General features: G+C 44.4%; 1 protein-coding gene and 1 non-coding gene across 6 annotated transcripts in view; both read left to right on the top strand.

Moving 5' to 3' along the window:
• LOC120849306 (zinc finger protein 501-like) overlaps positions 1-7,865 on the top strand; it is a 58,664-nt gene extending 50,799 nt beyond the window's left edge. For all 5 annotated transcript variants that reach the window (XM_042287635.1, XM_040221516.3, XM_040221513.2 and 2 more), the window contains one exon: positions 4,075-7,865. In XM_042287635.1, coding sequence (XP_042143569.1) covers positions 4,075-5,480 — 1,406 coding nt within the window. In that variant the 3' untranslated portion in view covers positions 5,481-7,865. The remainder of the gene's footprint in view (positions 1-4,074) is intronic.
• A 1,046-nt stretch (positions 7,866-8,911) lies between these two features.
• Trnat-agu lies at positions 8,912-8,984 on the top strand. Its single transcript has one exon. It is a non-coding gene; the product is annotated as a tRNA-Thr (tRNA).
• Positions 8,985-14,295: the final 5,311 nt, after the last annotated feature.

The raw sequence follows: 14,295 nt of genomic DNA, 5'->3' as shown, positions 1-14,295 counted from the left end.
GTCCAATTGAAAGTACTCTTAGGCTCAGGAAGTTTTGCCTTTGGTTAATTATATAAGAATACCTTGTTTACATGTTTGGTCAAAATCTGGATGAATGGAAGGATGCATATTAACAGCTCTACCCTTTAAAACGGGCCTTAGCTTGTGCCACCGAAACTAAAAACAGAAATATGTGATTCTGCCCCTTTTTAGCCAATGCAGTTCTGTAAATATCACCAGGTTGGGGGGTGACTGCTGGGATGACCTTTGAAGGACAAATGCAAAGGAAAAAAAATGTTTTAAACAGCCTAGATGGAAAAAGATTGTCATAAAACAAATTTACAACGAAGAAAAAAAATGACCGCATCTCCACATGGTGAATGATGTTGATTGGGGTTGAAGCTCTGGTGCTGATGATACTGATTTTATTGTTCATAGGTAGTGCTGATGGTGCTGATGTTTTTTGATTGCTCATAGGTAGTGCTGAGTTCCGGGTTGCGTTTCGACTTCATTATTACTGCTTTATGGTCGGTGAAATGCAGATCCAGTGGTTCTCCTGGTGGATCAGCTTGGATCCGCTAGAAGCCGTGGGAACGTATCTCCACCGCTTAAGTAAACGGTCCATGTCAAAAAGAGAATCTGTGGTATGGATAGTGGTTATATACGCAGTTAAGCATTTGACCGGAGCGCCCTCTCGTCTATAGATGTTGAGCCAATGCATGCAAAGGTTAACGCGATTATACACGCATTTGACCGCAGCGCGCTCTCCTGTATAGACGTTGAGTGGCTACATGCAACGTTTCATCTATCACATCCCCAGCTCTTGAGTTACTACCTCATTTCAGAGCCCCCTACTCGTCCCACAGTCGTGGCTGAGTGGTTAAGGCGATGGACTAGAAATCCGTTGGGGTCTCCCCGCACAGGTTTGAATCCTGTCGACTGCGTAAACATTTTTTTCTTTTTTTAAGAGGACAGATGGGATAGCAATCGATGTGAGCACGGACGCCAGACAGGGCTAGACCCTAAGGAGCTTCGATCCTAAAAAATTTAGATTTTTTTAGGATTGCTGCTGGTTAAATGCATCTCTCTACGCCGCTGCCGCAGCCGCCGGAAGGGAACACTCCGGCGTGCCTCCACTGTTATTTCTGACCGGCACGCGGGTCTATCACGTGGTGCTTGAGCTCTTTCAGGAGCTTCCTCTAGGCTCTAAAAGTCATTAATAATATTCATTTTTTGTTGTACTTCAAACGAAGATTAATAAGTAACTTTTAGAGACCATAGGAAGCTTCCAAAGAGTGCAAGCCATATGTGATAAATAGCGGCCAGTCACGCGATAAATAGCGGCCACTTTTCCAAGGGTGCCCGCGGGCGCTAACTACAAATTCGTTTCGTGCCGTAAATATAGATGTAAAAATTTTCTTGTTCGTTGTAAATTTGTTTTATTTATGTATTTATGACTTTCTTTTCCCATCCAGGCTGTCCAAAAAAAAATTGTTTTCCTTTGCATGTATTTTTTAAGGAAACGGCGAAAAAAACAAACAAACAAGATACGCGCACCTCCTTCTCATTCCCCCATCGAGGGAGTCGCCAATCTTTAGTTGGCGTCGCTCCAACACCAGACCCACTGGGGCACAGGGTTGAGACCCTGCTCCAGAGACACGAAGGAGGGAGTCTCAATCTTCCTCCTGTCCCCCATCTGTGCTACTTAGTTCTTCGTTCAGTTTTCCCCAGATAATTTCTACCGGTACTCTAACCTCCTAATTATTGCGTCTACTTTACTGTAATCCACTCTTCCATCTTCTGCAGCGAAACTCGGGGCACCTGGTATGTCTGTCGCCCCTTTGGGAAGGGCAGCTCTAAGCTTCTTACATTTTAGAATCGCAAGTTCAAATGTTTCCCTCCTCTTTACATATAGGGCACATTTTATCTGCATATTCAAGTCTAGCCCTGTGTGTGTCTTATGCTGCCCTGTATCTTTCTCCTTAAAGGGGCACTGACAGGTCAAAATCTTTTTTTCAATCCGAAAGGACTTGAAAAGATTTTTCAACTTTTTCCTTATTAAGTTCTCTCCTTAACTCACAAATTGTGCATTGTACCAAACAGTTCAAGAAGACTGAAAGGAGGGAAACCCCTCTTGCTGGGATTCTTGTTTGTGTACCCAAACACCACCATTCTCCTCCTAGAAGATTAGCCTGTCGCTCAAAACTTGGAACAAGTTGCCTTCCGCAATCCGTTCACCCCGAAGCAGACAGTGCTGTGGAAGCTACGTGCTCGTTTGGCCAGCCACATTTTTGCCACTTGATCACACGCCCTCGCGCATACCCACCTGAGAACGAGGTCACCTGATGCAAGGGAGGCAGCTGATTGGTCCGGCAAGCGCACAGCTTCCACTGCACTGTTAGCTCAGGGGTGAAGGGAATAAGTGAGGTCCAGTGTCGCGTGACGTGCGTTTGGGCCGGGGGACACAATTTGGGTACCATGGATGTTTCACAGTGAAAAGGTAGAGAGCTTTTGAGGGGTAGGAGGTACGAAATAGTCTTCTGTATTTTCAAATTTTCTTACTGAAAGTCAGGCTTTTGGCTTTCTACCTTCTTTCTTTTTGTCCACTAAACGATATGGTATTAGTAAAATCTCAATCTAAATTCATTTATCCTGGCCTAAAATTCGTTTAGTGGACCCTTTAAAACCAGTGCTTGGATATTACCCTCCAGATTCAGAAGTTTGGAACTAAGTACTGTAAATGACTTTATTTTCGCGAGGACCTAATTTTCGCAAATTTCTCGAATCGTCTACAATTTGCGAAAAATAAGTCCCGCGAACAATTCCGGTAAAATGTAATCTCATTGGAATCTAGATTGAGATCCCACTGCTTTGCGAAAATGAAAACACGAATTATTCCAAAACTTCAGCTTTCACCTAAATATTGAGCCCGCGAACAATAAATAGTTTACAGTATTTGTTAAGTAAAAAGAGTTTCCCAAAGCCGAATTTAAAGTTTCTGCGTGACCCACAGCAGTGCAGTGACGTCAAAGATGGAGTCGTCCTGCAACTCGAGTTTGTCACACGCCTCCGAATCATCCCGACCTGAAGTGTCGTGTCGCCCGCATTCCGTGATCAAACACTCTTTTCCGTGCCTGCGTCTGCCACCCATCGCTGTAAGCAGACAACGCTTCACTTTCAAGTTTGAAGTTCTTTGGGCCCTTTCAGCAATCTCAAATTCTTTAAAACGGTGTGAGGTCGAAGAGGACGCACAGTGGACTTTTGTGAGCGACGTGAGAAGCCTCGTCGTGCCGGTTCTCCTTAAAGGACACATGCAAAGGGAAAAAAACATTTTTTTTAAACGGCTTAGGTGGAAAAAGGCCGCCATAAAACGAATTTACAACGAAGAAAAAAAATTTTTCGAGCTATATTTACGGCGCAAAACGAATTTGTAGTTGGCGCCCGCGGGCACCGCGGAAAAGTGGTTTGTATTTATCACGTGACTGGTCTTTATTTATCACGTGGTGCTTGTGCTCTTTTGGAAGCTTCCTATGGCCTCTAAAAGTAACTTATTCATCTTTGTTTGAAGTATAACAAAAAACCAAGACGAATAAGTAACTTTTAGAGCCCAAAGGGAACTCCTGAAAAAGCGCAAGCAGACGTGATAGACCTGTGCGCCAGTCAGACGACGGCGGCGGCGCCCCGAAGCAGACGAACTTGTGCGGCGGCGGCGACGGCGGCGTTGAGAAACGCGTTGAAGCGGCGTTCGCACAACACTCAGCGTGCGGCAGCGACGCAGCGCGGCGGCGCGCGGGCCTACCACCGCGAGCGCCAACTACAAATTCGTATAGCGCCGTAAATATAGCTCTAAAAATTTTTTTTCTTCGTTGTAAAATCGTTTTATGACATCCTTTTTCCATCTAAGCTGTCTAAAAAAATTTTTTTTCCTTTGCATGTGTCTTTAAAAGACTGGAGACTCCCCTTAATGGTGCCAGTTGCAAATGAGTGCTTGTGTGAATCGAATTCAAATTGCAGCAAATTATTAAACAGGACAGCTGCATCTGGATCTTGGTTGGGCTTTCCTTGTGTGTCAATACATATGGTATTTTCTTGTAGGTGATGGAGTCAGATGGTTAGGGGAAGCCAGCTGCCCCCTGAAAGTCACCGAGGACATCTGGTTCGGATGCTGTTCCTGCACCTATGTCACCAGAGATCAGCATGCAATTTTGAGCCATCTGGCTGCCCATGGTGATGAACAATCCAAGTGCCAGCATCCTTCCATGTCTGGCTCATCCCAAGTGCTCAGCAACACTGGGAACCACAAGAGTGAAAAGCCATTTAAGTGCAAGCTTTGCTCCCAAGAGTTTGCTTATAATTCCCTTCTGACCTGTCATAATCGAACACATGCTGGTGAAAAACAATTTAAGTGCATGCAATGCCCCAAAGCCTTCGCTTGGAAGAAAAGTCTGATGTACCATAGTCGAACACACACAGGTGAAAAGCCATTTAAGTGGAAGCTTTGTCCCAAAGAGTTTGCTTGTAATTCCCTTCTGACCTACTATAATCATTTGCACACTGGTGAAAAGCCATTTAGATGCATGAAGTGCACCAAAGCCTTTGCTAAAAATTCTTCTCTGCAAAGACATAATCGAACACACACAGGTGAAAAGTCATTTCAGTGCATGCAATGCCCCAAAGCCTTTGTTCATAGTAAAGATCTGATCTACCACAACCGAACACACACAGGTGAAAAGCCATTTAAGTGCAAGCTTTGCCCCGAAGAGTTTGCTTGTAATTCCCTTCTGACCTACCATAATTATTTGCACACCGGTGAAAAGCCATTTAAGTGCTTGCAATGCCCCCAAGCCTTTGTTAAAAATTCTGAGCTGTGTCGTCATAATCAACTACACACTGGTGAAAAGCCATTTAAGTGCAAGCAGTGCCCCCGAGCCTTTGCTCAATATTCTTATCTGCGAAGGCATAATCGAATGCACACTGGTGAAAAGCCATCCAAGTGCAAGTGGTGCTCCAAAGCCTTTGCTGACAGTAGCAGGCTGGCCCACCACAATCGTACACACACAGGTGAAAAGCCATATAAGTGCAAGCAGTGCCCCAAAGCCTTTGCTGGAAGTTCATCCCTGAAAATTCATAATCGAACCCACACTGGTGAAAAGCCATTCAAGTGCAAGCAGTGCCCCCAAGCTTTTGCTGAAAATTCCCATCTTCAAAACCATAATCGAACACACACTGGTGAAAAGCCATTTAAGTGCAAACAGTGCCCCCGAGCCTTTGCTGAACAAACTGCTCTGAGAAAACATAATCGAACACACACTGGTGAAAAGCCATTTAAGTGCAAGCAGTGCCCCCGAGCCTTCGCTGAAAATGCTGCTCTGAGAAATCATAATCGAACACACACTGGTGAAAAGCCTTTTAAGTGCAAGCAGTGCCCCAAAGCTTTTTCTCAGAGTAGGAGTCTGTCTTACCACAACAGAGCACACGCAGGTGAAAAGCCATTTAAGTGAAAGCAGTGCCCCCAAGCCTTTGCTACAAATTCCCATCTTCAAAGCGATAATCGAAAGACACTGGTGAAGAGCCATTAAAATGCAAGCAGTGCACCCGAGCCTTTGCTGAAAATACTGCTCTGAGAAATCAAACTCACTGGTGAAAAGCCATTTAAGTGCAAGCAGCGCCCCCTAGTCTGCTCAAAATTCCTCTCCACAAAACCATAATCTAACACATACAGGTGAAGTCATTTAAGTGCAAGCAGTGCCCCCAGAGCCTTTTCTCATAATACTAGTCTGATCCACCATTATCAAAAACAGTGTTCAAGGGGGAATGAGGGTCTTTAACTTTCTTAATTTTTCATTTATCGTGTTGAAATTTAGTATACTGATGTATTTTCCAATGGTGATTTCAAATACACAATGAGTTTTCAGATAGCTTTACTATATCCTGAGCTATCAATAAATTCATAATTTTAACTAGGCCCTCATTATGGGTGGTTAGCATAAAATTCTTTAGAATATATCAACTGCCTATAGAATTGCATTCACCAAGACATGCTTTGTGCAGTGATGCTATTTCTGTTGCTTTATGTGATACAATCATTTTAATTATATAGTTCTAAAGCCTTAATTAGACACTAACAATCTGTAAGAAGCACCTAATTAAAATTCCATATTGATAACTCGGGATCTAGTAAAGCTACCTAAAGACTAATTGTATGTTTAAAATCACCACTGAGATGCATCAGTATGCTAAATTTCAGCAAAATAATAAAAAATAAAAAGTTAAGAGATTTTTATCACCTTAAAAACTATACAAGTGCAAACAATGCCCTAAAAGCTTTGGTCAGTGTAGTTGTTTTTACTCCAGAACCAAATGCACACGTATGGAATGCCTCGTGGTTGGCCCGTAAGTTTAGTCTGCCCCATGTGTAATTTAGCTTGTGCAAAACAATGCCTTTTCAATCAAAGTATGCATATAACTCAGTGCAAAATAGGTCCCAAGGCCTTTGCTCAGCTTTATAGTGAAGCTCACCGCAATGAAGTGCTTATGCATAAGAAGCATCACAAATCCCAGCAGCATTCCAGGCCATTTTCTAAACGGCCTTGCCTCATTGGGCACATGCTAATGCACTAGGTTAACAAACCCTAAGGGCATTGGCTTAAAGCCTGCAGCAGGTAGGCCTTTCAAATGCCAGCAATATCCAAGAAGTCTCTATCATTTTTCCAGCTTGGTTGGCTACACAGTCAGACTCTTTGGCAATGCTCTGCAGCCTTTCGTCCGAATGCCATAATTTGTCATCGCACAAACGTATTGTGTGTAGGATATGATTCTTCTCCAGCTGTGATCTGGAGGCTGGGTTAATGAATGGGAGAAATTGCCTAATGAATTTCAAAGCAGCTACTCTGTGTTCTGCACCTGTATCTACATTGGGTCATTTTCTATTGCTTGTTCCAAGCTCCCTTGAACTTGTTCGATGTATTCTTCTTGAGACAAGGTCTAATATGTTTGTAAAAATGTCTTCGTTTTTTTTTTTTTATACTACTCTTTTCTATGGGGAAGGAAGATGTAATCGTGCTAAAAGTTAATGTACGACCTAAATTCCATCTTGATTATTAAAAAACAAAAAGGTCGACAGTTTTGACTTTTACACTTGTTTCTTTCAGCTGCTGCAGATTATGGTACTAAAGTAACGGCTGGTCCGGCATGCTTGTGACTGCTTATGACCAAAGAAACTCGTTTTTGAGCCTCTTGTGAGGGTTTACAACTTACTGCACTGCTGTGCAACCGGTTGTAAGCAGTCACAAGAGCCTTGAAAACTGGTCTTGTCTCAGTCGATTGTAGTCAAATGGAAGTGTGTGAATTAAGTAGTGTGGAGTAACTTTTCCAAGATTTTTGTTTTGACATCCTTTACAGTGCTAAGACCTCATTTTAGCAGTTACCTCGGTGGGGAACTAATTGCCGAGTCTGTGTATACACCGCGAAACTTGCTGCTACCGGTTGGGACGTCGTTAGTTGAATGCCTCGCTCTGCCCAGCAATTTTCGCTATAGATTGGTGCTGTATCCATTTTGAATGCCCCTTCTGAACTGCATTGACGAAACTTGCAGAAAATTCGTAACTAACATGCTCATACTGAAAGTGTTTTTGCCTTCCCTCTTTGCACTGGCATCTTCACAGTCATGTATTTATGACACCTGCTTTCAGATATCACTTTTCTTTGTTTTAGGTTTTCCCAATATTTTGTCGCTCCGTGTCCATTTTCCCGGCAGTTGTTTCCGTGTTGCCTGGCTGTCTGCATCAGAATTTTCGAACCGTAGGTTTCATTGTTTGCTAAAAAGTTCCTTTTTCTTTTTCTTGTGTGTAACACAGGATAACGAATGACGAAATTAATCCCTGGAGAAGGGGAACAAAGGACAAACATAAATCTCCAAACAACAGCTAGGTGACTGGTGAACGACGGAAAAAATCCGCCTGGTCCGGGTATCAAACCCGGGACCTCTCCATTACAAGTGGAGCGCTCTACCAACTGGGCTAACCAGGGGTTAGACGTCAGTAGAGCAAACAGGTTTTATCAGCTGCCACCAGTCTAACACCAACAGGGGTGAAGCTTGCAAATTTAAGGTTATATTATAATACAATTAAATGCAAAGGTGCAAGCGAGCTGAACAAGAATGACGAAATTAATCCCTGGAGAAGGGGAACAAGGGGGACAAAGGACAAACATAAATCTCCAAACAACATCTAGGTGATTGGTGAGCGACCGAAAAAATCCGCCTGGTCCGGGTGTTGTTAAGGGGTGTCCAAACAGGACACTACAAAACTCACGACTCCGGCAAATCGTGCCGCGCTCTGCCGCGATCCGCTTCCGGCCGTCGGAGGGAAATTTCCCTCCGTCAATTCTTCCCGGGGGGAAACTTCCCTCCGTCAAATCTCCCCCTCGCTTCCTCCACGGCGGCCTTGCTCTGCTTGTCACGTGGGTCTGGAGAGCCACTCACACGCTCTGTTGGCTGTCGGTCAATCGCTTAAGGCCTCCGCTCACAATACGGAACCGCATCGGACGCCATCACGACGAAAGTGAATCTCGACAAAGAAAGCAGATCCGAGGCGGGCGAAACGCACCCTTCGACGCAGGAATGTCCCAAATCCACCCGAAGCCGGACCTCCTTGGCCTTCGAGCCGAGGCGACGGCGGTACGCGAAGGCGTTGGCAAGGTGAGCCAGACGCAGGTGGCGTGTGACGTCAATCTGAAGAGGAGAGCAGTCGTGATTGTAAAAATTTTCACGGCTCCTGCAAACATTTTCACGACTCCGACAGACCGTAAAAATAGAAGCGCCCGCTTCAATTTTTACGATTTGCCGGAGTCGTGAGTTTTGTAGTGTCCTGTTTGGACACCCCTTTTGACTGATGGCAGCTGATAAAACCCGTTTGCTCTACTGATGTCTAACCCCTGGTTAGCTCAGTTGGTAGAGCGCTCCACTAGTAATGGAGAGGTCCCGGGTTCGATACCCGGACCAGGCGGATTTTTTTCGGTTGCTCACCAGTCACCTAGCTGTTGTTTGGAGATTTATGTTTGTCCTTTGTCCCCCTTGTTCCCCTTCTCCAGGGATTAATTTCGTCATTCTTGTCCAGCTCGCTTGCAGCTTTGCATTTAATTGCATTATAACACAGGATAGTTTGTTTTTCTGCTGCTTTGATGGCTAACATTCTCACATTTTTTTAAAGGAATGAATATTGTCGGTAAAACTAAAGCATGAAACACAGGTGCGGTAAAACTGGGTGTTGCACGCTGTTCGCCCCTCGCCGCTAGGTGGGCCGCAGGCGCACCACGCGGCTTTCTTTCTATAGGGTGTTTTCACTGACGTAATTCGGTCCACCATTTTGTTGTGAGCTGTCTGGTGTGTGCCAAACTCAAGCATTCCAAGGATTTGCATGCCCTCTCAAATGCGTAGAGCACCAGTGACATCTCAACCGGTTACAATGTGACCCTTCAATGTAGTAAATTTGAAAAAAACAAACTAACAACAAAATGGCGAATTGGCGTCATGTGCATGCAACCTATATACTGAAAGGTAGCGTAATTTCTCCTCTCCCCGCGTTTTTCTCCTTTCTATCGAGGGCAATCCTCCTTGTCCTCCTGCGCCTGACCCCCACTGCCCTGTTTTTGCGAGGCCCACAAGGCGCGCGCCTGTGCGCCAGGCCGTACTTGTTTGTTTTTGCAGACGGCGGACTACAGAATTTTTTTTTTTTTTTTTCAAATATGAAGACAGTTTTGTTTTTTAACGTGAAGAAACTAGCCCCTGTGCACCTTTATTGGAGTTGCTAATCATGGGAAGGCGTCTCGATCAGCTAATGTAATAATGCGAGCGGAGTTGGAAACCCTCGGATGCAGACAAAACTTTCTTTAATTCCTCTAAACGCTGACGACAAAAAAAAGAAATGGCAATGTAGTTTTGAGTATTTTGGGACATCGGCTTGCACTGAATACTACCTGCAACTGTGCACATGTGCACGGAGGAATATGCGACGTTTGCTGTTCACACGCCTCGAGCATAAAACTAGCCATCAAATACACATACTCGTTTCCCCTCGATTAAAATAAAACATTGCGCGTTCTCGGTTGCCATCTAGTGCGTTTCTTATTTATCCCATTTATTGGGGAGGCCGTCTTTCATCCTTACTGTGTTTCGAGATATTGTTTTAAGGTTCTCACGTGCAAAGTACGCCCTTGAGTTCACTCGCGAAGCGTATAAGCTTTGCCACACACCCGCGTGCGTACCTTCCTGCGTGAGTTACAAATGAGGACAGGGAGATCCTTCAGCAAACACTTCAAAAGACAAGCAATTTTTTATTGCCAATAAATTGTTCTAATAATTACAGAGGACAAATCACATACAACGATGAACACAATAAAATATTTATTGCTACAAAGCAACATATTGCACATTTGTCATTATCTGGCCTATTGCCCTTTCCAGAAAAATTTATTTTCAACTACAAAGATGTCTGTCACAAAATAACTACTGGACTTTTCACGTCATATACAACCTCCCACACAAAAGAAATCCTAAGCACGGCAAACCAACCCTTTTTATTTAGGATGTCATTGGATTTTAGTGTTCTGCTGTGGCTGAGGGTCCGAAACAACATTTTTTAAAGCGCAGCTCTTAGGCACCCGTTTCCGAGTTGAGCGGCGTCGGCGTCAGTGTAACCGCCGCTTAATATAGCGGGTAAGGTTTCCCTGCTAAATTTAGCGGGAAACTTGTTGCTAAATTTCCCGCTAAATTTAGCGGAAAGATTTCCACGCTAAATTTAGCAGTGAAATTTTTGATAATTGTTTTGCTAAACTTGGCAGCAAAATTTTTCTAAATTTCCCGCTAAATTTGGCGGCAATTTTTTTCACTAAATGTAGCGAGGAAATTTTTGCTTAATTTAACGGGAAATTCAGCAGACAGTTTCAGCTAAATGGGAGGAGAGCAGAAGAGGAGGGGCATACCCTCCCCTCTGCACCCTCCCCATCCTCCTCCTCAAGAACTGCGCTCTAATTCGTCATTGCAGAGAATCATAAATGGTCTCATTTTTTTCGATCACACATATATCTATACAAAACCAGTGGTACAAAAAAAAACATAAAAGAAAAGCATTTATTGCACATTTGTGACTGCATCTCTCATTGCGATGCTCCTGCTACTAGGTTTTCTTAACGCCACTCCCTTTCGGTCCGCTTCGACAATGTTTCTTCACAAAGGTCCGCTTCGACAATGTTTCTTTACAAGAATGTGCATCCTTGTTCGCAGAGACAATGTCGCAACCTTTTGTGAACTTCGTGGCATGTCGGAAAGGCGTTGGCAGTAAACAACGAGATCAATACTGTTTCTTTTAGAGCTGGGAGGCTCATTTCGTTGCTCAGAAGGTCGGACTCATTTTTCCTGAAACACAATAACTTAGTTCCGTGTTTGTCTCGTCTCATGCTCTAATTTGGCGATCTTCATTGGCAAAACCAAGAGAAAGGTCATGCGATCCAGAGCTTTAAATGACTTACCTCGCAAACTCTCTGTAGGAGGCTGTCAAAACTTTTCCGACCTATCCGGTGTAGCCATTGTCTTCGTTGCTGAAGATTTTCTTTTCTCGTTGGAACGGCAAAATGCTTCTTCCCTTTCGCAATGCTCTTTGTACAATGCACAGCGCAGCATGACGGCATCGCATTGCTGCAAAAATCGAAATTAAAAAAAAAACAAAAAAACTTTCGGTTTGGTTGTAGACAACGGAGCCACGGCTACGCCTCGCACGAAGATGGCGCCGGTTTCTAGCAGACCGCTGAATCGCGCGGGATCATGGGAAAGCAACGGCCACTATACTCCGTCTCACCCTACGATGGACTAAGGCCTGAAGGCTGACGGGTGGAGCACTACCTCAGAAAAGCTTGCATCCGCTTTCCAGAGGAGTGCGCGATAGAAATTCCACTACGCAAACTACGAAGAACACTAATCTTACGCATATGGTTCTCTGGTGTGATTGACCGCTATTTTATATTGGTGAAGTAAAGGTATACGATATTTAGTTCCATAAGCATTCATGCCATATTTAGTAAACATGTCAACTGTTTGGAGAGATGAAGGGTGCGCAGGCAACATTGCCGTAAAGTTGTTTCGCCTTAGCCATAACAATCCAATCCAATTTTTGTGTACGTAAAATGTACCCGGACCCGCATCTCCTTTCCGCACGTGGTCCATACATACGCTCCCTTGTCGAACTCTCGATCCGACTCAGCTTCATTTCTTAAAGGCCTCTGGTTCTGATCCCGGGTTATTTTTGGCACATCGCTTTCAGACGGTATTTAATCCCTTCAGTAGCAGAAAGCAGAAGGAACCGCCACGAGGGCTCGAATAGCAGACGAAAAACTCTCCTCCGCATGAAGCGTCTTGGCGCACTGATGCGTAGGACGGAGCAAATATACCATGTTTCTAGCAGGTTCGTGCTTGGACCCGACGGCCTGTAGCATTGGGCTTTAGTCCATCGTAGGATTAGACGGAGTATAGTCGTGCCCAATCCAACGGAAGCAAGGGGAAAGAGAGCTTTCGAGAGAGAAAGAGCATGGACGAGGAGAAATTTCTTCTCCCCATTTCAGACAATGGTTTGCCTACCTTTCAGTATATTGGGGCTTTACTTTATCTGTATGAACCAGATCAAAGCGCAGTCGTGTTGCGTGGAAGTGACGTAAGGGTGCCAGCATAGGTTGCTATTATACTGCCGCATGGCGCCCGTTTTCATCGCTTATGTGTCCCTTGCTTAAAGGGATACTACAACGAAATTTCGGCGCTCATTTTTTGGTCTATATATGTTCAAAGAAGCAGCATCACATTGAACATACCAATATCTTGTTAAAAAAGTCACGAAAAGGAATTTTAAAACAAATTAAACGATTAGCAAAGAGCACCTGTCGGATGTCACTGACGCCTCACTTGTAATGCCCGTCTAGGAACCTTGACAGCTAGTGATGGAGGTTGTCTCGCCTCCGGCCACGACGAGAGAAGAGGGGCAGGAGGAACTCCCCTCTTCCTAAGAATGCCTTTTGTGTGTCGCAGAAGTCGCTATTGTCCCCCTACAAGATTACAGAAGAGTAACCCGTCACTCAAAATTCATACAAAAGCAGCCGCTTCGGTGGCTGGAACGACTAGGCCATCTTCTCGACGTCAGCCTCACCGTAGCTTCGCTCGTCCTGAGACGACCTACGTCACGATTGCGTTGGATGTCACGTGGTCTCCGCTGGGCCTTCTCCGAGCGTTTGCCAGAGTGGGCTGTTTATAATGAAAAATACGGCCACCAGGCTCAAAATACAAACGTGCGATTGTCTTTTACGGATATTGTTGATCATATTCAACCTATTTTTGAACACGACGGGAATATTTCAAATTTCGTTGAAGTACCCCTTTCAGTGTCAATGAATACAAACTCGGCCATGAATATGCCTTGTTTACAGTATCCTTCGAATCGTTGCTCAATGTCTGATTATTTTTGCATTGTGTAATTAATTTACTAGCATATCTCTATCGCAGCGATATTTTTCTTTTAATTTTTATGTTTGTCTCGAACGAAATCTGCGGATAATAAGTATGTAATTAGACTTCTGTTTCACTGTTCCTCAGGAATAAAGGTTCACAGTCAAACTTCCGCAGTGTGGTCTTTTTATTCCATTGCATATCTTTGCTGAAGCAAATGCGCTGCGGGCAGAGCAGCTCTTTAGAATGTTCCCACTCTGCCATCCTGCTTGATTCTGGGATCCCACGTAGCAGTTTTGTCGCCAAGAAATTGACTACCAAAAAAATTGGGTTGTGTGTATGTTCATGCAGCCTAGAACTTGGTCTGCCTCACAGGGGCGACGATCTCGCAGCTGTAGATGAGCAATTTAGCCAGTGCGGTACAACCGCTATCCTGGGGTCTTTAACGTGCATCACGCAGTAGTGATACACGACCGCACGCCAGTATCGATGCTCATCCAAAATTGACTACCAAGTGGAAGTCCCTACCGCGGCACATAAGAGATTGGCGGCTTCTGATGTCAGTTCTGACCGTAGCCCGATTCCTGCCCTTCAGCAGGTTTACGTACGTAGGAGGTGACATCATGTTTTTTGTGCTGTTTAATGCATGTGATGGCATTGCGCTGCATTCCGAAATGGTATATGAAAAAGAGACGTCGGAGACTGGAGGAACTTGAAACAGATTTTATTGGGCTGATAAGCAGTTCTCAGCACCGGCATCTTCGTAATTGCATATCGTTAAACAACAGTCGATTGTTTTCGACCATCCCTATCTAGCACTTACATGACCACAA

This window comes from Ixodes scapularis, unplaced genomic scaffold, assembly GCF_016920785.2.
Source record: "Ixodes scapularis isolate PalLabHiFi unplaced genomic scaffold, ASM1692078v2 ptg000065l_1__unscaffolded, whole genome shotgun sequence".
Taxonomy (NCBI): domain Eukaryota; kingdom Metazoa; phylum Arthropoda; class Arachnida; order Ixodida; family Ixodidae; genus Ixodes; species Ixodes scapularis.
Note: the sequence above shows the minus strand (reverse complement) of the source record. Positions and strands in the feature narration are given on the sequence as shown.